Here is a 15,185-nt window from a genome sequence, read left to right as displayed (position 1 = left end):
GAATTTACACCCAAAACAGCCACGTGGGGAAGCGAAGGAGCATAAAAATACTAACTTAGGTAGTGAAAGAAATGCAGTCTGTACTATTCATTTACTTAGCCTAACCACGCTGTTAACCATTTGCCATCAATAATAACAGACATCCCCACCACCACCACTATGCAGAGAATATCCACCCCATAGAAACACATCAGTGTGAGCAGCCTAACCTCAAACCAAGCTAAGGCATGTAGGAAATGACATCACCAGGATCCCAACTGACAGCCCACCCTAACTACTGACACAGCCAAATGCATTCCTCTTAGCTCTCCATGCACTTTTCCCCTTCCTTGGATGCGAACGATTGCTTTGTAGCTGTGTCTGTTCCAGCCCCAGCTGATAGGAAGATGAGAAAGCCTTGGGATGGCTCAGCAGGGAAGGGCTGCAGGGTGTGCTGCAGCACTGAGCACTCACAGCTGCAGGGAAGTGCCCACTGTGCAAGAGGTGGGTGAGCATCTCTGGCCACGTTCTCAACTCACCCATCTTTTTGGCAGTTTAAAGGTTTTAAAGCACATCTGACATTCACGACCGTCAATCTCTTCCAGCACTGAGGATCGTGTAAGCCCTTAACTCCTAAAAATAACCCAGCAAGGAAACATTCATTCAGACTCATTCCCACTGGAGCAAGAACAACTTTGAAAGAACCATCAAAAACAAAAACAACTGGCATTTAAAAATAGCAAACCTGTTTATTTGCATTCTGAAGTTTCAATGGAGCATCTCTTTCCCACTCGTTCCCTGTCCAATTCCCAAAGGCAGGGTGGACAAAGAGGAAAGAGGAGCAAAAGGAGTGAAGAGAAGAGCTCTGAGTGCTGTCTGGCTGCAATTTAGCTACATGCCAATCCAACTCAGTGCCTTGCTCATGGAATTGCTTCTGATTGTTCCTTGCTGGATGAAGAGAGCAGAGAAGCAGAAGCTGCACAGCTGTTGCTCAGGGTATTCCTGCACATCTCCAACCATACGGGCTGCACTGCCAGACCAAGAGAAGGTAAAGAAATCCACAATGTTCTCTCAATGCATTTCCAGATCTGTAATGGAATCCCATAACACAACGACCCCGCTGAGATTTAAGGTCAGGTCAAGTAATTGGCTGCCCTTTAATCTCCGCACCTCCTCTTGGTCTGCTCTGAATACAGCACTGCTCCTCTGCATCTTCTAGATCTCGGATGTGAAAGATGCTGCCCAGCACCCCAAGCAGCACAGTGACACCACTATATTTAGCTGCATAAATACTGAAAACACAGAAGTGAATGGACTCTTTTCTGCAGATACATACAGCTTTCAACTCTCGTCCCCCACCTGCGCATTTCCACGTAGCACCTCAAAGCAATCTCCTTGAAAGGAGAACCATCACTCTTTCCGAACTGATAGATGTGTTTAAATAGTCAACATATAAATAACTCAGCAAGCACAACTGTAAACCTATCACAAGATCCAGAATCCCTAACTGAAGGTAACAGCAAAGCAGCAGAGCTTTCATCCCAACCACAGCAGCCAGTCTTTCTCCTCTGGCTTTGGAGGAGGGTGTGCCACGAGGAACTATTTGCATGAATCCTAATCAGAAAACCACGGGGACGGTGCTGGGGAGCTGGAAAAGGCAACAGAGTATGGAGAAAATTACAGCTGATCCTCCAGCTTGCAGCAAGTACTCATTACAGAGCTGTGCCACTTACAGATGCTGCTCCTGGAGGAACCCACAGCAGCAGGAAAGCACAGCAGCTTTACACACTCCTTAGGCTGGATCTACTGACCACCAGCTCCTTGCCATGATATAAACAGAGCCTTCCTCCCTCGAGGATCATGGCATTGTGATGCTCATGGGTGCTCCCTCAGACCCAGCCACCAATTCATTGCTCGCTGCTTTCAGCACATAAAAGACGAATCCAACCTGATAGGGATTTTCCACCCAGCCCAACTCTGGGATTTCTTCCCTTGGTTTATATGCGAGGCTCAGCCCCATCTGCCCCCAGGGCACTTAGAGACACAGCTTCTGGAGAGAGAGAGAGAAAGAGATGAAAGGCATTTCAGCAGCAGAGGGATGCACCAAGCTCCTCACAGCTATTAGGTTCATTCTGATGGATGTAAGGGGGGGAAAAGAAGAGATAATTTGAGTTAAAGCAGGGAACCCTCTGATTAACCACAAACTACTAATGCCCCAGCTTTGATTAAAGCAACACACAGCTAAGCCTCTGCCAGCAGCTGCGTGCTGCCCGCCCTCTGCTTCTCCTTTCTATAGCACAACTCATGGAAGAGCCACAAAACGAGGTAAAAAAAAACAAACAAAAAACACAACATAAATAGAAACGAAACAGAACAAGAAGTATCCAGATCTTTCAGACGCTCAGCTCCGGGGGGAAAACACACAAGCACATTTTCATTCATTGCAAGCTAAAGTTTCCATCCAAACATCATTACGATATCCTGTGACCTTTGCAGCGTTGCAATTGTTCCTCCCTTTAAGAGCACAGAACTCATCCCCTCCCTCCCTTTCCCAGCTGCACGATTCTGGGCTGGCTCCAACCAATTCTGTTGGTGTTTCAGCATCCTCCTGCAGTGCCATGGGTCACTCCTGCAGTGCTGATATGGGAACAGCAGCAACCAGCAGCACAGATAGTGTTGGAGTGCTGATATTTGGGGGGGGTATAAATGGGATGACACAGGCCTCTCTTCAACAGATGGAAAGAACACAAAGCTAGGAAGAGTTATTTTCATTAAAGAGACCAAAGCAAGAACAGGCTCCTTTCCAAAACCACTTCATAGAGACGTTCATTTATTAAGTTTCTGGATAGCTGGTTATCGAACGCAAGGGAAAAGCTTCTGTGGTGCTGCTCAGTGCTCATACAGTTCATAAAATATTTAGTATATTCTGGTTTGTCATTGTTACTCCTTAATACATCCACTGCATGTATTAAGCAAAAGGAAACTTCCCTTCTTCACAGCAATAACAGCTGTTTGGGTACAGCTTCTCTATGCTGAGCTTTCTGAGCACTCCATGTCCATCAGCTATGACTGTTCAGAACAGATCTGCAGCAGACCCAGTGCTTGGAAGTGCTGCTATTTCTCCCTTATCGCCCGCAGACCTGAATTTCCATCTACTGAAGACAAAACAAATAACATAACTCCATCACCGGAGATGTGAAATGCTGCAGGCAGGAGAGCTCCTAAAAGGAGGCACAGCCACATTCCATTAAGCATCACTCTGTATGTCCCAGTTCTGCTCTGTAGGTGGATGATATCCAAGAACTGGTTTTCTAGACAGCTTCATTCCGAGTTAATGATCATCATCTCCCAGAGGGGTATTCATGGTGCCACCAACAGCTTTAGAAGTGAACTCAGCACAGTAAGGTACACAAAGGGCCCTCCCTGATGAATGGGGATGGGAGGGCAGCAAAAGCACCGTCCCAGTGAGAGCTGGAGTCAAGAAATGCATTACATGGAACTGCCCGTAATGCCTACCTTAGTAAGTTAAATACTAACAGAGGAGCATCCTCAAAGACACAGCACTGATTTATGCCGCTGCATCCAAAGCTGATCCAATAGGCATCTTAAATAGGGCCACGCTAAGGTGAGGATGCAGGGCTGAGAGCATGAAGGGCTGTGTTTTATTCACAGCCAAATCCAGACATCCCCTGACACCACAGCAGTGGTGTGAGGGCTCCTTCTCGTCCTCTCCCTCCTCAGATAGTGCTGTATTAAGGGCTGGGGTGAGGAAAGCAGATCTGCTCACCTGGCACAGTTCACCTTACAAGAACATAGCAATGATACAGAAGTATTTCCATTGATGGAGGATCTCCGCACAGAGCACAGCTCATCCGCATGTTCAGAGCACAGCTGAAGAGAAACAAAACCTGCCTTCCTCAAAAGAAACACCACAAAACATCCTTAAAGCAGGTTGGGACAGCTACCCAAAGGCAGCCAGGGACTGATTCCTGGGCAACAACTGCATTACTTTCAGTAGATGTGAGCACCCCCCATCCATGAATCACACAGCTCCATGGCTGACATCTGCAGGAAAACCTTTGCCCAATGACAGCGGTACAAAAACAAACCAAAAAAGCCTTCCCTACTTAAAAGGATGGAAGCCAAAAAGCTCTTCCTGGAAAGTCCTGCAATAAAAAACAGCCTCTGAATGAGCAGGGCTGACCAAATTACCCTGCTGCAGCACTTCTCTGCTGCAGAAGAAAGAAATCCTCTCTCGGTTTATAGTTAATCTGTTTATTTGGCTCCTACTCAAGAGCCAAAAAGCCAGGAGCTGCTTCTGGGCCTCCAGATAAGTCAGCTCCCAGCCTGGTTCAGCTGGTAGCACAGAAGTAAATGAGTGTAGAAGTTGTTTTGCAGCTCGCTGGCAGCACTCAGAGCAAGGAATGTAGGCACCGCGTTGGCCAACACCTGGAGAGAAAGTGTTTGAGAGGGGAAAAGAGGCTTTTTAAAGGATAGGGGAGAATCCCACGAGCATTTTGTGACTCCTTTCACATCCAGAACTGAAAAGGAAGTGCTTTATTTATTTATTTGCCCGTTCCCAACCCCTCCGGCTTTGAGAGAGAGAGAGAGATTAACTCTCACTGAACCAACTGAAAGTGATGGGGATCAGGAGCTCTAGAGTTACACACCAATAGTTATTTTGATGGCAAGAAATAACATTTGACATAGCTCAAATCCATCTGCAGCATCTACTTGGGAAAACACATCAGCAGAGCTTCCCTGACAGTCATTTCACATGCACATTCATAGGCTTTCACACTCAATTCAAGAGCTCTGTTGACCACTATGCTGACATCTACCCAAAACAAGGCTCTGTTCTGCCTTGCTGCTCTGGAAGAAGAGGAGAAAAGAAGGAGGAATGCAAAATGGGCTCTTGCAATTGGAAGGATGGGAGAAGGATGGATATAAGCAGTGAATTCTTAATAGGACTCCTACATTTGCTCTGACAATTCCTTCTGCTTTTGGGATGAACCTCAACACCTCAGTGCTCAGGGTCAGCTCCAATCTCTTGCCTTACACTTGGATTTGCAACACAGACCTAACCAGGAATTAAGGAAATCAAGAAGCAAGCAGGAAGAAAGAGCATTTTATCACCTCTTTGTTGCCTCGTTAATAACCCATTAGTAGGAGCTGTGCATATGACAAAGAAGAACAAACTATTGCTGCAACATCAAACCCATCGCCCAGCAGCCTCTTCCCCGTCCTGGCAACACAGCACCCAGGGATTAGCACTATCAGGAACTGCACAGAAACAGATGATCCCCAAGCAGTTCCACAGCCAGAGTTTGGAGCAAGTCATTGCTGCACACAACTGGAACCACTTACACACATACAGAGCAGTGATTAACTGTAAAAACCCCTTAAAAGGTAGTTTGACATTCTAAAGGCACACTGTAATCAAATGCACACAAACTCAACATCTCAAAATGTAAAACTGTTCAAGTGAACCACACCAGGGCATGGGTTGGGAAAGGCACTGTGTGCAGTGCTGAGTGTCAGCAGAGTAATGCTGAGTGAGCTAACAGACTGCACAGAAGACCTAACCCATGGAACACCAACCTGCATTGATGGCCTGGTTGATGGCCAGAAGGCACGGCTTCCAATCACATGCAATGCTCAGGACAAAAGATCACCATCAGTTCTGCATAGCGTAGCTTCCACAAGCTCAAGGGCAGACTGGGAGCTTGGAGGGGAACAGCTTGTTTAGTTTCCTTGCTTTTTTGCTTGCCTGAGGAATTGAAGCTCACCTGATCTAGTCCCTGACGTAGTGGTTGGCAGCCCTGCCTGCTGCAGGGCGCTGGATCCCTTCCAACCCAAGCCTTCCTTCCTATGATCAGATATACCACCAGAGCCAACCTGAAATGGATCAGCAATTTAGGGGTGATTAAAAGAAGCATTCAGACATCAGAGCAGCACCTGGGGGACTCCTCCTCTCCTTCTTCTCCCTGTTGGGATGCACTGAATAGATCCCCCTCCCCTACTAAACCAAACCCCACAGCCCCAGGACTGCTTTGAGTATTGCAGGTGCTGCCTTTGTCAGAGCCTGCTGAAGGACAGGAGCAGCCCCTGTGCTCTCACTGCATGTAAAAATAAATACAATCAGCATTAAATTGCTGTAGCCCGAACCATGGAGCTATTTACTGGAGCTTCATACAAACTAATTAAATATAATGCTCCCATGGGACGCGAGGAGAAAAATATATATATATATATATGTGAAGAATTAAGAGATAAATCACTGGCTTTTCACAGCAGATGCACGCTCTGATTTAATACATGAAACCAAATATCAGTCTGAGAGCCCTCGGTGGGGCACAGCCCGAATGGCACAGAATAAAGTCATTATTTCTGCTTTACCACAACTTGTGGAAGGGAATCGGGACAGACAATCCAAACAAGGGGATGAGCTCGAGATATCAAAGGCTCCATATGGAAACGGCAGAATCTCACTTTCCAGCTTCACAGAACTCAGCATCTCTGCGAGCACATGGTACAGGGACATATCAAAGCCATGCTTCCCTCCCCTGCTGACCCCATGTTGTCTTGTCTAGAGAATTCCTGCTGTGTAACACGGCCATTTCATCATCCCCCCCCCCAAAGCAGTGATCTCAGGGAGGTTTCATAAGGAGCACAGCCAGACTCAGACCCAGCAGCACACAGGGACCAGGCAGCACAGCCCAACGCTGCAGGCTGTGCCCACCAACACTTCGATACCTGCAAGGCAGAGGTCTGACACTGGACTTGCATTGGATCATCACCTATCTGAGACTGGAGGGAGCTCAGGTGGTCGGTTGTGAGCTCAGACCTGGTTAACACAGGCTGCACATGGATGCCGCACTGGTACCTGCAAAGACATCACACCTTCCCCATCCCCTGGTCAATATGGAAGAGTTCAACCTTTCCCATCTTAACCTAACATCACTAGCTGCATGCAGAAACCACTGCAAGAATCTCATCCCAAAAAGCATAGAGCTGGCTGCTATAAGACCATACACACAGGGAAGGGAGAACAAAGTCTCCTCCATCAGCATCCCATCCCCCCCCCCCCCATACACTTCTTACAATAAAGAATTACCAAGTTAATTTAGCAACAGAAAACCAGAAAGCATTGTGTAAATGATCTATTAGCCATAAACCAATATCATCCTGGAAGTAGTCGTTGATTAACTTAAGACTATTAAATTTTTAAACAAAGCTCAATCATTCGATCAGTAATAATTTAAAGCACTTGAGTACGTTAGTGGGTAAATGCTTTTAAATGGAGCCTCTAAACACAGAACCCAGCACTGAGTGTGCTAAATACCAGCACAGAACATCCCAGAGCTCCCCCCCATGAGGAGAAGAGCAGCCAATGCACCAGCACCCAACTTGTCTCATTCCCACCATTGTCACAGAAGATGCTGAACATCGCATCAGCCCAGTGAGCACCACTTCCATGCTGTCCCTGTGTACAAACACCATCAGGACACCAATATTCTGCTGGATGCTTAATGACTGGGCAGCACCACATGTGAGTGCTTAATTCACTGCTCATGCTCCCACTGCAGCACAACCCAGCGCCCTCCTGCATTACAAGCTGAAGAGGTCCTTCCACTCTGATGCTGCCAGATTGCTATCTGACCTGAAACCAAAGCATGTGAGATGTAAGGCAAGCTCCACCACGTGGGGACGGGAGCCCAGAGCTGCCCAGAGGATGGAGATGCAGCTGGAGCACACAGGAGGAGCTGATTCAAGCTCTGGCACCGATGGTCTCTGCAGATGGAGGGCTCCTCCCAGCTCTGCTCCTGTTGGACTCTTTTAAATGAGAAAGAAAATGGTTTTGCTTTTCTAACACACGGAGAGGTGGGATGAGCCCGACTGATTCTACAGCCCTACCGGTCACTGTGTCCCTTTGACACATCACAGTCAGTATTTATTTCCTTTCATCCCAAATACTGCATTTACCAACTATCACAGTCTCCAATTCCCATTTCCATTAGCAACGATGAGAAAACAGGAACAGAAACTCAACGAGTAAAAAAGAAACCCATTCTTCTCCATTTCTATCTTCGAGAACCCAATTGACAAACAAAGCCCATCAAAAGCAGCTCTTACCCAACCCTACATTTACTCAGCTGTGCCATGGTTTAAAACAAAGCTGCCCAAATCTCTTCTATGTGCACAGCACTGGGGTCAGGATGGGACACACCAAGCCACCCCAATGGCCCACAAGCAGCACACACCCCCAGCAGGAGGAAACAGCTCAGCGTATAATAGCAGGGTGATTTTTAATCATCACTTTCAATCCAGGTTTCCTACTTCAGATTGAAACCAGCTTTTTTTTGTTGCTGTTGTTTTAAACTCCCATTGATTTCACGCTGTCAGCCCTGCCCAAAGGCCATCCTTCTTGCAGGCTACAAGCATACCAAGCAAGTTTGAACCCATGAGATAAATCACGAACCCTCCTAACGCCCTCACAGCCACACACCGAGCCAAGCACGAGCAACCAGGATTGCTCTTAATAAGCCTCCTATTGAAAAACTTTACAGCAAAAAACAAGAAGCTCAGCAGACATTTCACCATCTTCTTCTTTTTCCTCTTTCCCCTTTGGCACATGATGGCCTGCAGCCCAACCAGCTGAATTCTGCTGAAGGTTTGCACAATCATTGCAAATATGCCTCTGCTGCTTTATTACCTTCCCTGCAATGATATTGGAGTAACATTGGAGCATCAGCTTGCTTCAAGCTCTGCCTGCATGCAACCTTGAGGCGTTGCACTCAAGAGCACAGGGAGGAGAGCAGGCAGCAATGGAAGGGGCTGACCAACAGCAAAAGCCCGAATAATGGAACTTTCCAGCACAAATTGCTTTACAGGGACCCCAACAAAGTCCCAGTTACCGCTGACTGAAAGAGGCTCTTCCGACCCCGCATAGATACTGCAAAGATTCCAACGCTGGGAGGATTAAAAAGCAATTAAGCGGCTCTCATATTTCAAACGCCAAACCCCGGCTCAGAACAGCAGACAGAACAACACGGATCCCTCGGAACACTCAAAAAGATCCGTCTCGTTGGTTAAGAAAGCCGAGACACCTTAAAATAGCAACAGCACGGGGAGGAACTCACCCTATGGAAGACGAAGGGGGGGGCAAAAAAAGGCACTGCAAAGCAAAACCAGAATTAAATAGCAAAGCCAGCATTGCATGGCAAACCCAGCATTGCATTACAAGCCAGCCCTGCAGATTCCAAGCAATCTGCAAAGCATTTCCCCTTCCCCACCCAACATCCACACTGCAAACTCCCACCATGGCCATGGGCAGACATGGAGCAGACGGGAAATGGAAACGAAGCGGGTCCCTACCTTTCACCTGAGTGTCGTATTCGGCGATGATCTCCTTATCCTTTTTGAATTTGGCTGGCGACGTCATGTTTTCAAGCTTAAAAAAACCTCCAAGCGGATCCACGACCTATAAAGGCGACTCGCCCTCAACGCCACGATTATATAGATATATATATAGGGAGGGGAAGGGGGAAAAAAAGGGGGGGGGGAAAAGGGGGGGGGGGGGGGGGGGGGGAGAGGAAGAATAAGGGTTGGAAAAGGGATCAGTCCATGGAGATGGGGTGGGGGGCAGCAGGGCGGCAGCGCAGCATCAGCCCGACCCCTCCCGTCGTGGGGCAGCGCATGGCTGGTTATAATGGGGTTTAATGGGGTTGTAATGGGGTTTAATGGGGTTTAATGGGGTGGGGGGGAGTCGTAAAGGGGGCTGTGAATCCGATCCGTCCAGCGGCTCCGTCGCCGTGTGCCTGCAAAGAGGGAGCGGAGCTTTAGGGGCGGGCAGGTGAGGAGGGGCGGGGAGGGGGGCGGCACCCCCTCAGTATCCGCTTCTTTTGGGGGGGTTTATGCTTTTTTATCACCCTTTTTTAATCTCTTTTACCCCCCCCACACATACACCCCCATGGGAGGAAGGAGTGAATAAACACAACGGATCCGCATCCCGCCATACAGAACAATAAGGGCGGTGGGGAAGGAAACGGCGGCGGATCCCATTATAGGGGGGGGGGGTCACACACACATACACACACACGGGCCCTCACCACAGGGATAGAGCTGAAGGGGAAGGGGCTGTAAGGGGCTTTAAAGGGCTATAAGGGGCTGTATAAGGGGCTGTAAGGGGCTATAAGGGGCTGTAAGGGGCTGTATAAGGGGCTGTATAGGGAGGCCCAGCGGCTGCTGCCCGCTGTTACCTGGGCGCTGTGTCGCCCCCTCACTCACCCGCCGTCTTCTGAGCGCTGCCGCCCGCCACCCGCTAACCCCCTCGGTAGCCAGCAGCTTGTCCCGCCCCCTCCACTCTGCTCGACCAATGGATGGAGAGATTTAGGGTGATAAGCAGGCGTGGCAGCCAATCGGGAGATAACACCGTGGCTCCGCCCCTCTGTGGTGAAGTGGGCGGGGCTTGGCGTAGAGCTGAGGCCTCCGCCCCGAGGATTGCGGAGGGGCGGGGCGTGGTATGCAAATGACTCGCTGGAGGGACCAATGAGAGTGAAGCAGGGCGTACCCCTCCACCAATGTCCTGCCGGTAGGGGTGGTGCCACCCATCTCCTCCAATACCGAGCAGGAAAGAGATCACCCCGCCTTTTCTCTCCACCAATCAGAATAGGGGGCGTGTCTTGCTACGACCAATAGCTGACTGAGGTTGGGATTTCAAACTGACAGGAAGAAGCGCGACCGTTACGGGTGCAGCCGTACCACAGGCGGCCGCCCGCAATGTCGGGCAATGGCTGCACGTTCGCGGATCGGAACGTGACCGTGTTGTGCTGCCGCTACTGCCAGCAGGTGCTGAGCTCACGGGGGATGAAGGCCGTGCTGCTGGCTGACACCGACACCGACCTTTTCTCCACAGACATCCCACCTTCGGGGTAAGAACCGAGTCGGGTAGGCCCGAATTAGGCCTCAGACCCCATAGGGAGAGATATTGGAACATAAAGTGAGCTGTGATAACCTGCAAACACAACCAACCTGTTCCTGGAACAACAAGGCTTAAGGGCTGGCTGTGCTGCTTTCCCATAGCTACATTTGAATGCTAAGGAAATAAGATTGAAAAACGATGTTAATAAGAAAAGTAGGGGGTTAAAAGGAGATATGAGATCCAAGGCCTGCTTTACCCAAGGCTTTAAGCTGCTGGGAGCTGGGCCATGAGGCTGTAGGGCCCTATCTGTGGGTGCTGGTGGTGTGGGAGGACTTTATGTGTTCTCCATTGCAAACCCAATAGGGGCATCATGTGGGTCTTTATTCCCTTGGGAGCATCACCCCTATCCGATAAGAAACAGACCCAGTTTCCTCCTGGGAGAGCTTGAAATGAATGAAGAGGTGCGTAAAACTGACACTAACACGGCTCTGTTGGGATTTCACGTCTGTATTATTGAATCCTTGCTGCTGGATGCAGAACCGTAGCTAAACTTGTCCATTCTTCCCACCCAGCACCATTGACTTCATCGGCAGCTGTTACTTCACTGAGATCTGCAAGTGCAAACTGAAGAACATCGCATGTTTGAAGTGGTAAGGATGTCATTCAGAGCCAGCAGCACCCACCCATGGTGCATGCAGAGCCCCAGTGCTGCTCAGCCTTCTCACTGTAGTTCCTTCAGCTTTGGAACAGATTGCATGCTCCATTTCAGATTTAATGCTGCCTGATAGGAACTCAGCCCACTGCTTCTAGGCTTGGCTGCCAGTCTATTTCTGCCCCAAGTCCCAAGTGGAAATGTGACAACCTTGTCAGTAGTCTGAGTGTATGGGAAGGCTTGCATGCCACCTGCTTGATTAAACGTCTGCTTCGACACTGAGATAATTGTGTGAATAAGGCCGCAGTAAGAAGTGGTTATTCATTCTAATTAATAGAACATCCTCTTGGCAGATCTAGTTGTTGCTAGCAGATGGAAGATGCTGTCACTAAAGTTCTTGGAGTTCTTTTATCCTCTTTACTAATGCGTGATATTTAAGATTAAAAAACAACCCTAACACGTTTCTCGTGGAGTTGAGAGAATCCTCCCTGCTTCATGACTGTGACTTTTACCTTGTTCCCATTTAAAGGGTAGGAGTGGGTTATGGCCAAATTTTGTCTTCTCATGACAGAAATATCTCACTGTACGTGACAGAGAAAGCAGAAAACCTATCATTAAGCTCCAACCAGATAAGGCATCGCTGTTCTCAGTCTCAATACTCCTCCTACTCCTGATACTCTCTCATACACATTGTTTCTCTGTAGAGGGACTATATGCACATGATGGATTTGATTCCAATGGAGCCACTGGCCTACAGGAAAAAAAACAATACAATTATTAGTGATACAGTCCCATTGGTATGCAAACTACTCCAGATTATTACTCTGGATTACACAATTTGTGTGTTACTAAATGGTTCTCTGTGCCAAAGATGTAAAACTTTGATATCCCATAACTTCTGGCAGATGTTCCCTAAATATTTTTGATGCTTGCTTAATTACGTTCCCTTAACTTTATCACATCGCATGGCTGTCTTGTTCTCTGGCTATAGAACACTAATTTGAGTTAGATAAACTAAAAAGCATTACCTTTCCATCAGGCATTTGCGTCTCTCACTATTTCACTTGTCTTTCCAGTGGTAACATAGTGGGTTATCATGTGATTTCTCCCTGCAAACCTTGCCTGCTGTCCTGTAATAATGGTCACTTCTGGATGTTCTATAGCCAAGCAGTCTTTGGCACCAACAGACTAGACTCTTCTGGTAAGGAACACATATGTTTCCTTCTCTTCCCTGAAATCCTGAATTCCAAATCCACTTTCTAATGAGACATCTCAATGTAGTTAAAGCATATGGAGAACATATAACATATGGAGGCATACAGCAAGTGTTACTGTATTGCTAATCTAGCGAGCTACTTTGGAGGAGGTAGGGGTAGTTATTTGGTAAGTTAATGCTTCTAGAAGAAATTAGCCTTCATCAGGAAACTTAACCTCCTGTTCTCAAAGACAAGAAGTCAGGATTTTCTGAGGCAGTGTTATAACGAGCAGAAGCAACGTGGCCACTGGCTGCTATTTATAACAGTATGTATGGCTTTACTGTGCTATCAGGCAGCTGTCCAATGGGCACTCTTTTTTGGGTGAGTCATGTTGTCACTTTGACCCTATAGAACTGAGTCCCCATTAGCTCAAGCTGAAATTACAGCTCGTGCTCACTGCTTTATTCAGCTCGATCTTGTTTGGATGCCAAGTGTCTAGCATAATTTGCCTTGAGTCCTCAGGAGTGCATAGCATTCTGACAAATCATTTCTCTGCCTCGCACATGAGAGTAACTTATTGTCTAAACCTTTCAGCATCACCCGTGCTTCAAATCAATGTGTTTAAAAATAAATCAGCCATGAAGGGACTATCAATAGCTACGTGAATACATCGGTATACAGGGGCTTAATTCTTTGAACTGTGCTGTAAACAACACTTAAGATCACTTTGGAAGGAAAGTAAGGATAGTCTTGATCTGTTTAACATGAATATGATTTACCAGGTTGTGCAGCAGTAAAAGTAGTTATTCTCTCTGAAATTAGACACTACAGCAACCTGAAAACGAGGTCACAAGCCAAAAATACCTTTTCTGTTTTCTTCCTCGTTTGTCTTACCTTCTTTTCCACCAGGTGTGAATGTGTTGCTATGGGGCAACTTGCCAGATTTGGAGGAAAACGCAGATGAAGACACGTCATGCATCTCCGAGGAGGAGTATATCAGATAACATTTATCTCAGATACACCACAGTATTTCCCCTAGATACATTGCGCTGCTGTTTGTTTTGGACTCTTCTTCCTGCTGGCCCATCAGAGCTTCAACAATAGAGGAAGCAAAGAAATCTGGAGAGCAACCCTAAAAAGGGAAGTTGTCATCTTTTACTGTAGCCTTCCTTCATCTCTTACACCTACCTGGTGTGTATGCATCATTCTGACCAGAGACACGGATTGATGAGATCTGCATCTCTAACACCTGGACATACAGACAGCAGGTGCATTTACACTGAGGTCCTGCTCTGTTTTCCTTTTACACTTAAATCTCCACAATTAACACGTGTCATTGACAGTATTTTTCTTCTTTTCTATAACAGTATTAACAGGGAGCTCTTTCACTCGCTGGAAATACAGCTTAAAAGTCTTGAAAAATACTTGGTTTGGTTGATGGAAAATGCTCTGAAGGAGCTTTGCTTGTGAAGCCACACAGACCACCCTATGCCCAGAGCATTCAAGAGCAGCCAAATGAACATCTCCAAGTGTTGTAGCTTTGGCTCTATGATCTCTCTCTTGCTTTTAGCAGCTTGCTCTCTGGACATCTAAGACATGCAGGAAAGCTCCTGAATGATGACTGGGGAGCTGTCTTACTGAGTTCTCTAGCCTTCATCTTTTAGTACTTTTAGGATCATGTTTTTGCAGGAATTAAGTTGAGAGGTTTCAGTTTATTTTCCCCATACACCTGCCAGCTAAACCTATATACTGATATTTGTTATCATTTAATGTGACTTCAGGACTACAGCAGAACTTTGGTTAAGATCACCGTTGAAATCCATCCAATTCTGTGTTTTTTCTTTATTTTAATCATTCCTCTAAGACAGAATTTAGTCTGTTTCAAGGTTGGGAAAACCAATCAAGTGAAATATTCAAGGTTTGTGCCTAGCTTTATCCTGAAGCATACAATCACCTTCATTCCTCTAAGAATGAATGGATTTAAAGTTCATCAAAGCTATTTATTAATTAACCACTGTCCCATTACCTAAAGGATCACCTTTGGAAAATTCAAGTTACAGTCACATAAGAGACCTGACTACATTTTTAATCTCTGGTTGATGCTGAATAAATCATTCCATAACCTCTCTTGATGCTTTGAAGAGGTACAATGAAGGCAGATCTGACTTGTCTCATGTCTTTACTGCATCATACGTATTCCTTAATTAATGGTGCTACCTCTTCTGCGTTGTATAAATGTATATTGATGTGTATATATTGGTGTGCCCATGGATGTCTGTATGCCTCGTTTGGATTTCCTGCGTTGTGTTTGCACATGAAATAAAATGCTTGGATTGTGCGTTCTATAGGCTGTAATGAGCCTGGATGTGCAATGACATCAATTAGGTGATGAAAACAATGGTTCAAAATAATAAATAGCTCAAAAAAGATCCCA

At 46.9% G+C, this 15,185-nt stretch overlaps 2 protein-coding genes across 7 annotated transcripts in view; one reads left to right on the top strand and one right to left on the bottom strand.

The window, feature by feature from the left end:
* Positions 1-10,345, bottom strand: part of SRGAP2 (SLIT-ROBO Rho GTPase activating protein 2) — a 75,354-nt gene extending 65,009 nt beyond the window's left edge. For 2 of the 6 annotated variants that reach the window (XM_015885311.2, XM_015885313.2), the window contains exons 1-2: positions 10,242-10,318; positions 9,358-9,800 (exon numbers count right to left, since the gene is read on the bottom strand). In XM_015885311.2, the coding sequence (XP_015740797.1) occupies positions 9,358-9,424 (67 nt within the window). In that variant the 5' untranslated portion in view covers positions 9,425-9,800; positions 10,242-10,318. Of the gene's footprint in view, positions 1-5,768; positions 5,878-9,357; positions 9,801-10,241 lie in introns of those variants that run through there. The other 4 variants (XM_032449271.1, XM_032449272.1, XM_015885312.2 and 1 more) reach the window with 3 other exon arrangements.
* Positions 10,346-10,684: 339 nt separating this feature from the next.
* On the top strand, positions 10,685-15,185 carry FAM72A (family with sequence similarity 72 member A). The gene is made up of 4 exons (XM_015885368.2): positions 10,685-10,913; positions 11,476-11,553; positions 12,632-12,756; positions 13,661-15,185. Exons 1-4 carry the CDS (start codon positions 10,762-10,764, stop codon positions 13,753-13,755), a joined length of 450 nt encoding a protein of 149 aa, XP_015740854.1. The 5' UTR covers positions 10,685-10,761; the 3' UTR covers positions 13,756-15,185.

The sequence above is a fragment of the Coturnix japonica genome, chromosome 26 (genome assembly GCF_001577835.2).
Source record: "Coturnix japonica isolate 7356 chromosome 26, Coturnix japonica 2.1, whole genome shotgun sequence".
Classification (NCBI taxonomy): domain Eukaryota; kingdom Metazoa; phylum Chordata; class Aves; order Galliformes; family Phasianidae; genus Coturnix; species Coturnix japonica.
Note: the sequence above shows the minus strand (reverse complement) of the source record. Positions and strands in the feature narration are given on the sequence as shown.

Coding starts and splice junctions, on each gene's coding strand:
- FAM72A (XM_015885368.2), top strand. CDS start 10,762: ATGTCGGGCAATGGCTGCACGTTCGCGGATCGGAACGTGACCGTGTTG. Junction 10,914..11,475: donor ACAGACATCCCACCTTCGGG/GTAAGAACCGAG, acceptor CTTCCCACCCAG/CACCATTGACTTCATCGGCA. Junction 11,554..12,631: donor AACATCGCATGTTTGAAGTG/GTAAGGATGTCA, acceptor TTGTCTTTCCAG/TGGTAACATAGTGGGTTATC.